The sequence below is a fragment of the Vigna unguiculata genome, chromosome 8, assembly GCF_037176805.1.
Source record: "Vigna unguiculata cultivar grain cowpea cultivar isolate G323 ecotype 2 chromosome 8, ASM3717680v1, whole genome shotgun sequence".
NCBI classification, from domain to species: domain Eukaryota; kingdom Viridiplantae; phylum Streptophyta; class Magnoliopsida; order Fabales; family Fabaceae; genus Vigna; species Vigna unguiculata.
The window spans coordinates 26,693,403-26,705,377 of NC_140799.1; the positions used below are offsets into that span (position 1 = coordinate 26,693,403).

Genomic DNA, 11,975 nt, shown 5'->3' on the forward strand with positions numbered 1-11,975 from the left:
ATGAGACATTCTGCTGATGGTGAAGCTTGGAAGAGCTTTGATGGCCTTCATGAAATTTTTTTTGTTGACTTGCGCAATGTAAGACTTGGTCTGGCTAGTGATGGCTTTAATCCATTTAGAACCATGAGCATATCACATAGCACATGGCTTGTCATGATCCAGAAGCTAAAGGAGTTATGGGAGTACAAACCTATGATGCTTCAAAAAATGAGACAATTCAAATGCATGCAGCTCTTCTATGGACAATTAGTGACTACCCCAGGTATCGTATGTTGTTTGGTTGGAGCACAAAAGGAAGATTAGCTTGTGCATATTACAGGTTTGGTTGGTGTTTTTAAGACTGCCAAATTACTAGATGGAAGTGCATTAAATATTTCAAAATGTGTGCATGTTAATAATAGGAAAATCTCTGGTTATAAGAGTCATGATGCACATTTCATGTTGCATTACTTATTGCCAGTGGCAATAAAAAGCACTATGCCTGATATAGTGGTTGAACCTCTAATTCGATTTGGGTCATTCTTTCACTCTATATGTCAAAAGGTTATACATTTGCAAGATATGGATTACTTGGAAGCTGAAGTAGTACAAATACTTTGTCAGTTGGAGATGATTTTTCCACCTAGTTTTTTTGACATAATGGTTCACTTACCTATTCATTTGCCAAAGAAATGAGTTTGGGTGGACCCATTCAGTTTCGCTAGATGTATCCCATTGAAAGATATTTATGTAGACCAAAAAGTTATGTTCATAATAAAGCTTATCCGGAAGGTTCTATCGCTGAAGTGTATTTGGCAGAAGAAGCTTTAAATTTTTGCTCAAGATACTTGCATGGAGGTGTGCAAACAAGGATAAACAGAGAAGGCCGCAATTATGACCATAATGATTTATGTGAAGTAGATGAAATTGATTATTTCTCAACTTTAGGTCACCCTATAGGGGGAAAAAGTAACGAAACGGTAAACCATTTTCTATATATTTGACATCAAAAGCTCAAGCTCATCTATACCTCTTATTCAATTGTGATGAAATTGATATTTACATTAGGTATGATAATAACTCATTGTATTTTTACATATCATGATATACACTTTTAGTTCTAACTAATAATATTTTATTGACATTTTTGCAGAGAGTTTAATGAGAGTGTTAATATGCGAACTAAGAAAAAAAAAAGTGGGCGAAGGCCAAAACTCAAAGTCAAGAATCTAGTGAATGGTTAAAAACTCGAGCTTTGAAAGATGATGTATCATATCAAATAAGAGAGTTCTCGAGAGGACTAAATAATGTGGCAAAGAGGTTTTTAGGTTACCTCATTAATGGATATAGATTTCATACTATGAAGCGAGATGCCAAACACAAAAGTCAAAAATCTGGTGTGATATTGGTTTCATTAACTTAGAGTTTTACAAGTACAAAGGATGATAATCATAAACTTGAATCCATAACGTATTATGGAGCAATCAAAGATATATTTGAGTTAGACTATTATAGTAATTTCAAGTTTGTGATGTTCAAATGTGATTGGTATGAAGCTGAGGAAGACAAATATGGATTTACTTGTGTATATTTCAACAAGATGATTTTGATGAAACTTTATTTGACTTCATGGAATAAAAAGGACTCAAATTGTGGTTTAGTGTTTCTGCTAATATGTTTTAGATTTCCTAGTTACTAGCATTAAGATAATTTGTTGTTCAGGTGATTAGTCTAACACTTATTATACATGAAAAAAATTTAATAAATATCAACTTGTGCATATATTTTTAAGACCAACAGATCATGAACATTTCCTTTAATTAAATATTGTCCCAATCCTTGGGCACACATGCACATATTATTTGTTTTGCAGTATAATGTAAGATCCGGAAAAAATTAGAATAAAGAGAAGCACATGAAAATAGAATTGATGGCTTGATTAACATAGTTGAGTTATTTAAATTAATTATTTTATAGAAGTATTACATATTGAATAATTATTTAATGGATTTAAGTTATTGTTTATTCATTTTAATTATTAATATTATATTTAATGTTGATATATGGGTTTATAAACCTAGGGTGCATGTTACATATTAAGATAGTGCGCAGCTTGGTGGCATGAGATATGTGTAAATATGTGTAAGCGCTTGTGTTCGAATCCTATTAGTTGCATGCGTTAGTTTGCTAATGTTTTTCCCTCTTTCTTCTTTAATTGTGGGGCCCACGAAAAAAAATTTAGGTTTCTATCTCCTCAAGTTGTTTCCATACACGAAGTGCATGCTGTAGTAGTTTATTTTCATTCATTTTTTCTGCTTTGCTGCCATGCACAAAAATCTGCAATTATTTTGTTTCCGTTAAACCACTTTTCCTTCACTAGGATCATTCTGTTTCCTTTCTCCTTCTTTCACGTACAAGCACACTAATAAAATAAAAACAACTTTAACTTTTAGAATAATAACGGAAAGGGTTTGGAATGAAAGAAGTTTTAGTCTAGGTTAAATATTGGTTATGTTAGAGGGTTTTCGGAGGGAATTAGAGAGAAAGAGATCGAGAGAATCCATGGAGAAGTGAAATGAGGTAGCGAAGTAGATGTTTGGAAGAACATCACGAGGTAAGGGAAGCCAACCTTGCTTTCTTCTCTTGTTTTCTTGTTGTTTATTTGATGGATGAAACGGGAAAAGCATGGATGTGTAGGGGAAGCTTGATTTGTTTGTTCTTTTTCTTTCTTCTTTCTTGATACTTTGATGGTTTTATGAATGAATCCTTGGAGTGGTTCACTATTGTTGTCAGAATTCTATGGTCAATGTATTTGGGTTTCCTGATCATATATGGTGTAGGTTCAGGTTTAACACATCTGATAGGTAGTTAGTGGGGTGCTTGATGCATGTTCTCTTTTATTTTGAGTGCAGCCAAGGTTTTTCAAGTTCAAGGAACATCGTTTGCAGTTATCCGTTAGTATGTAGCCTCGTTTCTCTTCCTTTCGATATTAAATGAATAACCATAGAGTAAGAGGGTTTATCTTAGAGTGCAGTTACGCAATTGATTGTTTATTGGAAAAATACTACAATCCAGGTATGAGACTATTGACTGATTTGGTTTAATGAATTTATTCACTAATATTGATAATGAATGGATGATACCAACCAAGGAGATTTGATCTAGGTTGTAATCTGGAAGGCCACTTTTGTAAGCATATAGTATCAATGGTTTTATTATATTGTTGCCACTAATTTTAATATATTGATGCTACTGCAACTGCCATTTGAATATATTGATGCTACTGCAATTGTCACTGATTTTAATATATTGATGCTACTGCAATTGTCATTGATTTTAATATATTGATGTCACTCCAACTACAAGTGATTTTAATATATTGATGCCACTACAACTGCCACTGATTTTGATATCAAAATATAGAGTATTAGTGAAGAAAATATAATTAGTAGGAGAAATGAAAAGTATATGCACCAAATGAGACCAATAAACTTTGCAAGAGTTCGAGTTGAATTGGTATAATATTTCTTATTTCTCTCTGATGAGTCATTATTTTCCTCTATTCCACTAGCCTTTGTGTACCCATTTGATAGTTGTTCAGTGCTTAATTGTTCATCTCTAGTGTGTTTTCATTTATTGGGCTTTATTGGGCCATTATTCCGAATTTGGGTTAATTTCAAATTATTTGGCCTAATTTTTGTTTTTTAATATGTTTATGTATTTGGGTGAAGCAATTTTAGAGCTTGGACATTAATATTCAGATGAAGAGAGTTGTCACGTCATTACCACCTCAGTTCCACGTCGTTTCCACGCCATCTAAGTGAATGGGCCAACATTTGAGGTCCAATAGTGGCATTTTTGTAATATTGCACCCAATAGTGGCAATTTTGTAAATATGTGAATCTTAGGTGATGTGACCACTTATAGGAGGGGCTGATTTTCGTTTTCTAGAACCACCATCTTCTCCACTCTCCATTTTTAGGTTTTTGAAGGTTTGAAGGTGACTCATGGAGGCACATGCTTATTTTTCACGTTTTCCACTCATTTTTTATGTTTTATGAGTCATGGACAACACCCATTGTTTGTATTCACGTTTTCTGTACCTTGGGTAACATTTATATTGAAGCATTTACGTTTTTCAATGATGTTTTTGTTTTTCACATGTTTCTCTTTGCTCATTTTGGTTTGCTGCACCATTTTAAGTTTTCTGCACCAATGTGAACTCATTTGAATGGTTGAATCAAAAATTCTGTTGAACCCTAATTCGGATTCCACGAGGAACTAACTTTTTGCATTGATTCCTTGACGAAATTGAGATGAAACCAAGAGATTGTTGGTCGTTTCTAGGTTGTGTTTGAATTTGATTCTATTTCAGGTTGTGTTATCATGATAAAATGCGTTTTTGATGCATGGTTAATCTCAAATTCGTGTGTGCACATTAATGGCTCGTATTCATGCTTAATGCTTATGGGTTCTGTCACAACTTGCTTCAATCTGTGGGTGTTAACTGCCTAAAATTTGTTGTGCTTAATGACATATTGAATCCATGGTAATTTTCGCTTAGTTGATTACTCAGGGTTCATTAGAGCCAATTTGAATAGAACAATTAATTTGGTAATCTATGATTGGTGGACTTTCAATTGAAGCAAGGAATCATTGCGTTTTCATATAACTGTTAAATTTCTTTGTCATTTTGTGAATTAAATTTTGTGTGAATTTGCCAAATCGCCCCCCCTCCTGTGTTATAGTGTTGTGTTCATCTAGAAATTGAAACTTTGGACAAAAATATTGGTCGTTGGGAGACGACTTGGTTCAACTTTCGCATACTACATTTAACTATTTTAATTTGGTAGGGTACGGCCTCTATCACTCTCTCATCTTCTCTATATAATGTAAGATATATTATCACCAATATTGATATTTGAGAAAATACTTAAACGATTGCTTTTTGTATGATGGATGCATTTTGAGAATTTTGTTATGTTACTTGTTAGAATAAGATTCTCACTAGTTGAAGGCTTTAATTTTCAATTCATATAGAGTGTTGAGAAAAAGGATGGAGAAGAAGTCAGTAGAATTAAAATGTTTATAAAAACTTGCCAAGATCGTCGTTGTAGGAAAGGAAAAAAAGTGAATGAAGAAACATTGGGTGCTATTGTAAATTTATTTTAGCTTATGATATAAGTTTGAGTGGTTCATTTTTTTAATCATGAACTTTGATGTATATACATATACATATGTTTCAGTCTAAGCTTGAAGGATTTATGCAAAACTTATCAACTGAAAATGTGGAAAAAACTTTTGAATCAATATTTGGAAAAGAAAAGCTTGGTCGAGTTCGTTGTTATGGAAGGACTGTGACCCCATCATTATTTAAAATAAATCAAGAAATCGTTGCAATTAAAAAAGGATATGATATGAAAATAGATGGGATGGCAAAAAGGATTGAAGGTTTGGAAACAATGATGACACTCATACTTAAGCAACAAAATCCTGATTTGAATGATGACAATATAGAACATATGATGTCATTAGCTTTTGGGAAAGAAAATAGTTCAATTGCTCCACGTTCATCTGCTTCCACTCGTGGTCTTTGTTTTGACCAGGTATAACAACATGCTAACAATTTGCATTCAATGTTATAATTTGGGTACTTTGTATTTATCTTATTTCATTTACATATTAGATCATATTTTGAAAAGCATGATCAATTTTTGTTTACTTTTTTTAGGTTAATCAAGAACCTCAAGAAAATACCGCAAAACAAATGGAAGAATGATTTATTGAAGAACCTCTAGATTTTACATAGCAAATGTTATAATTCTTTTGTTATCTTTTAACTCTTTTAGTTTTAATCCTTAAAACACTTTTAGTTTTAGCATACATTGGACAACATATATATGTTACTTTTAACTCTTAGTTTTAATGTTTATGAACTCTTATTAATTATTACTTATATTACATGTTTTGTAAAATTATATTTGTAATATAACAAGATTTAGTCACATTTTAAAATTATAATTAATATGTTACATAAATCATTATTAACATAAAATAATATAAGAATTGCTTAAATGAATAATTATAATTTTAAAACTATCGATCTAAATGTACATTTATATTTTAAATCAATTTAAAAATATGTTGTCTAAACATGAAGCGACATTTCAAGTTTGTTGTCCAAAAACAATAAGCAACATTTAAAATGTATTGTCTATACACAACAAGCCACATTAGAAAAGTGTTCTCTAATGGATAGATAAGAGGTATGACATTTACATATGACAACATTTAAAAACATGTTGTCTAAACATGAAGCAACATTTTAAGTCTGTTTTCTAAAAACAATAAGCAACATTCAAAATGTGTTGCCTATAAACAACAAACAACATTCAAAATGTGTTGTCTATAAAGAATAAGCAACATTTAACATGTGTGCCCTATTCTAAGACTATAAGACAATAGTTTTGTAAATTGCATGGCCTTTAGTACAAAAACTGTTTCTTATAACCTAAGCTCACAACCATATCCTCCACACCTACAAAATTGTTGCCAAAGTGTTGCCTAAAGTTTAGGCCACACTTTTTTAACTTCAGCCAACACTTTTTACTTGTTGCTTAATATGAAAAATGGTGTAGTGTCTTATTTGTTATGCATATTCTGAGTATGGTGGAGATCTCATGAAAAACAAAATATATTTGACATGTTATATCTTCACTCTTTATGATTGTGCTGTTAGTTGGAATGCAACACTTCAGGTTACTGTTGCTTTGCCTACCACTGAAGCGGAATATGTGTTCTTGACAGAAGTGGTCAAAGAAGGTATATGGTTGCAAGGTCTTATTGATAGGTTGGGTTTGAATGTGCAAAGGTGTATACTTTATTATGATAGTCAAAGTGCATTGTGCTTGGCTAAAAATTCAATCTATCATGAAAGGTCAAAGCATATTGATGTTAGGTTGAGTTTCATTCGAGATGTAATTGAAAACAAATTGTTCTCCATAGAGAAGATAGCCACGGTAGACAATCCAACAAATTTGTTGACTAAACCCTTGTGTTCTGAAATGTTTAAGCATAACTTAGGCTTGGTGAATGTTCGCATAGCTGGAGACCCTTCTGGGTGAATAGGCATGAGAGTTTTTGTCTAAACATGTTTTATTCGATACGGGTAAGAGAAGAACTGGACTTGATTTTGTTAAAAAATAGAGAAATTAGAACTAAGTCAAAGATGATACGTAAATTGGTGTATTGTCTTCTTTCTCTTAATTTCTTTTTCATATCGTCATAGCATCCATAAAATAAGGAAGTATATAATATGTTTCTATCTAGTGTTCGATTGTGTTAAAATCAAACGACTATAACAAAGATTGCGTATATGTTAAGTCTAATATTTGAACATAAACATTTTTTAATCACAATAAACAAACAAAATAAACTGAGCAACATTTTATTTAATATGCAAAAAGAAAAGCAACAATACCAAAAAGGAAGAATTCATGTCTAACATGGTTGGTTCACTAAGGAGTCCATCTTTTGTACTTGTTCAAATAAGAATGCAGTGATGGGGTGATGTTTAAGATTTTGTAGTTTACAATTTATATATTTTAAAAAAATTATGCACATAATAAATTTGAATTGTATAATAATTAGCCTGCACTTCATAATATAGTAATTAAGGTTTCATCAATTGCTCTACTTTTAAAGTATGTGGATGAAAGCACTCACATGTATCTTAGTGCTAAACATAAAGTGTGGTGTCTTTCTATTATAATTTCAAGCTTATGAATGAAAAGATTATGGAGATCTAACCATACACTACAGATAAGTCAAATTAATATATAAGTTTATATAAACTTGATTTACAAGTGAATTGTAATTATAAAATTGAGTTAAAATTGATTCTATCGTACCATGATTATCCTATGAAATTGATCAGTGTTAAAATTGGTCATCAATGAGCAAGCTTAAGCTATGGAGAAAGTTAAGAAGAATCCAATTAATAAAGCCAAGAGCTATCAGTGATCAACAAAATTAACCAAATAAATTTAATTCTAACTTCACAAGGTTAACCAAATCTACAAAATGACTAAAGTCATTATAATTAAACTCGACTAATTAATCAACCTGAACAATTCTAATGGGATACACTGGTAACCCAAAATTGTTACATGTTGGACTTGATCTTACACTACTACAGTTCAAACGCTTGACTCTACCATTACCATTAGCTAGCACTACATCACTTTCATGTTCTTGAGAAAACCCATCAGCAACAGTGTTATTGCTATTCACCTTCGCTTCTTCGACATCATCAAACTTATCATCACTAGTATTAACAACACGAGTGTGATCATGAGTAACGTTATTAGTACCAAGCTCTTGATATGGACAAGTTGGAGTTGTTTCTTCACAATAGTCCTCATAGTCATCAAAAGAAACATTAACAAGGTGCAATGTGAGTCTACCATTGGCTCTGTGTGCACGAAAGTACTCATGCTGCTTCACCTTCTTCTCCTTCAGAATCAGCCTTCCCTCGCTTGTGTAGTACCTTTTCAACACGCACGGCAAGGGTAATGGGGGAGGGAACTCTTTATACTCTTTCTTTCTGGTGTTGTTAATGAATTTGTAAGTCTTGTGGTTATCTATGACATGCTCTGTATTTTGAAGGTACATGCTGCTCTTATTGCCTATATAGTCGTCACTCTTTAGAGGGATTGTGAGGCTGCTCAATACCATGATAGGTTCTCAAGGTGAAGAAAATGGAAACAGAACTTTGATACCCTTTGGCTTTATTAGTAAGTAGAACAAACTTTGAGTGTGAAAAGTTTTCAAAATTTTGAAAATGGAAGAGATGAATAAATAGAGAAGAATGGAGGTGTGAATAAGGTAGAAGTTGAAGTTGCTAGGTTTTAGTGAAAGGTTATTAAAGGGTTGAAAAGATTCAACGGAGATAGATATTAAAAGTGACGTCAAGGTTGAGTTTCAAGTGGTTTCTTTTGCTGTCATTGTGTAGCGGAATTTGAGTCATTCCAATGACCTCTGAAAATTCTGAATTCCCATATCATAAGACACATTAAAAGACAAACAGAAAAGCGTGCATATCACATATTCAGTTCAAAATGGAATAATAAAATAGACAAGTATGAGTTTATATCAACTTAACACAAACAATTTGTTAGGAAATGTTTATAGTCTTTCTACAACATATATAGCAATATTTTATATACAGCTAACACTATATGCAAACAACAAAGAGCCCTTATTAAACCAGGTGTTGATTAATGCATTGCTCAACAATTACAGAGTTTAATGAAATGGCATTGTTCATCTGGCAATGACAGTTGTTGATTCCTTTATTAGTCATTATCTATCAATCTATATATATCAAGCATAACTAAATTTGCTTGGAACATTGGTGCAATGAAAAGTTAACAATGATTAAAATTTGATTAGTAATAAAAAAAAAGTGAGAAAGGGGAAAAAGTTTACGCGTCAAAAGGGTTCACTTCTAAGCCAATAGAGTTGGCATTGATGTTGCAAAGATGATGATGATGCCCTAATTTTTGTATAATCAATTCGAAAGTGAATTGAAATTCAAAATTCAAACTTCCCAGAAAATACTTAGCGAATAGAAAACACAATTGACACAAAAGAACATTCTCTCATTTATCGTGAAACTATGCTTCGTAAAGTTTTGTATATGCAACACGAGAAAGTGAGAGAGATACGAAACCATACCAGCCACTAACCCATCAGAAAGGAACAAAAAAATGGACACAATGAGAACTAGTTGCGAAGAGAAGAATTGAGTTTATGAAAATTACGATATACAAAATACTAAACCAAATCATATGAAAAGGAATTAAAGGGACATAGTGTCCTGCATACCTGAAACCTCTAATGTAATAGTTCAATTTGTATGAACCGTGTGCGTAACTATGTATCTTTGCACAATTGCGAGCACTGAAATGGGAAAAACAAAAGTGAAGAAAAAAAAACAATGACCAATATGGCATTTATAATGTAGTTAGATGACAGATAAGAAAGAAATAAAGTTCCTTAATATGAGGAACGTACGAGATAACTGACCTATTTTTTGGGTCAATCTTGCCCACGTAGACACCAAGATTAACGTACTCCTAAAATTATTATAAAATTAAATATAAATTATTTTTATATTTTCATTATTAATTTTTTTTATTTGTTTTGTAAGTAATCTTTTAATTAAATTAGTTTTAAACTCATGGCTACGTACAGGTTAATGTTTGTTTTTGTTTATTAAAAGTGATTTTGAGGTTGAGAAAAGAAATAATAAATAATTTTAGGTTTATAATTAAGTTTTGAATAAAATCAATGTGAAAAGTGATTTATAAGTTTAAAAAATTAATATGATGCAAAATGATAAATAGTAGACTTTGTAAAAGTACAAAGGATAAAGCATGTGCACAAATATAGAGTAGACTTTCTAAAATTATAAAGGACATGCAAAAATATGTAAGGTAGACTCACTAAAAATACAAATCAGTGTATGAACATACTGGTCTAGTGTGTATTATTGGACTCGTTTCATCAATGCATTGACAAACTCTTATAATATGTATTGTTAGACTTGTCTAATTAGTATATTGATCCACTAATCTAATATGTATTGTTAAACTCGTCTAATCTGTATATGGACAAACTCATTTAATGTATATTGCAAGATTCGTCTAATCAAAGAATGGATAAAGTCGTCTAATGTGTATTGATAAACTCATTTAATATGTGTATGAATATACTTGTCTAATGTATATTGCTAGACTCATGTAATCAATGTATGGACAAAGTTGTCTAATGTTGGTTGCAAGACTCATTTGATCAATGTATGGACATACTCGTCTAATGTGTATTCATAGACTCATCTAATCAATGTGTGGAATAATTCAAGGATTTTCATATAAATATCATTATCAAGAGAATCGTACAAACATGTTGTATCATCATCTTTTAGATGTAAATGCAGACCTTGTTTTACAACTAGGATAATCAAATATTGAAATGTTGTTGCATCCAATACCAGTGAATATGTCTTTTCACAAATAAATACCAAGTTTTTTGTGAAAAACCTTAAGCAACCAATCGTGCTTTGTATCAAATAAATTCATTATTCTTATTTTGTTTTTGCGCAAAAAATCCATATGTACCCAATGGGTTTCAGATGCTCAGGTGTGCGAACTATAGATCTAAAACCCTTTGGTTTAGCAAGCAAATCTAATTATGCTTCTTTGCATATTTTTATTTTGGTCAATCATTTCTTTGCCAACAATCTTCAATGATCATTGGTTATTGATCCTCATTGTCATTCATAACATTCATCGCTATATTATATGTAAAAAATTCATCAATGTTGACTTCATTTTGCATCCATATTATATGATTCAGGACATAATTTATTAAGATCTCATGATTTTCAACAATTTCTGGTACCTGAGGTTCTTCTAGAACCGAATCATTAATTATGTCAAATGAATCTTTCTGGATTTTCACCTTTTCAATTATGTCATCTAGCATTTAGCTTATTTTCTCAATCAAGAGGTTTTTTCTTTGGAACTAATAGGCCTACCAACCTTCAAACGTGTCTTTGGAACCAATAGATCTACCACGCTTCAGGCGTGTTATGAATTAATATCAAATATATTCGGAGCATTAGGAGTTGGTATATATGATTTGGTTACCCTTTTTGTCAATAAGAACATCTAGTAATTGATTGACTAATTGTGTAAATGAATTATCCTTTAAACTTCTAATTCACATTCTTTTGTATGACGATTAAGACAAGATAATGATAATTCATTCCAACCAATGTACTTTTCCAATTGTTTTCTTTCTCCCGCTAATGTTAGAAAAACTTAATCATCAAAGTGACAAACGAAAAATTGAACTATAAATAAGTCTCCTATTGGTAGTTCAAGATATTTTATTATTGAAGGAGAATCATATCCAACATATATTCTCAA

General features: G+C 31.5%; 1 protein-coding gene and 1 pseudogene across 1 annotated transcript; one reads left to right on the forward strand and one right to left on the reverse strand.

Moving 5' to 3' along the window:
- On the forward strand, positions 1-7,103 carry LOC146884291 (uncharacterized; annotated as a pseudogene).
- A 991-nt stretch (positions 7,104-8,094) lies between these two features.
- On the reverse strand, positions 8,095-8,715 carry LOC146884292 (uncharacterized). The gene has a single exon (XM_085665935.1). It carries the CDS (start codon positions 8,713-8,715, stop codon positions 8,095-8,097), a length of 621 nt encoding a protein of 206 aa, XP_085522061.1.
- Between the last annotated feature and the right edge of the window lie 3,260 nt (positions 8,716-11,975).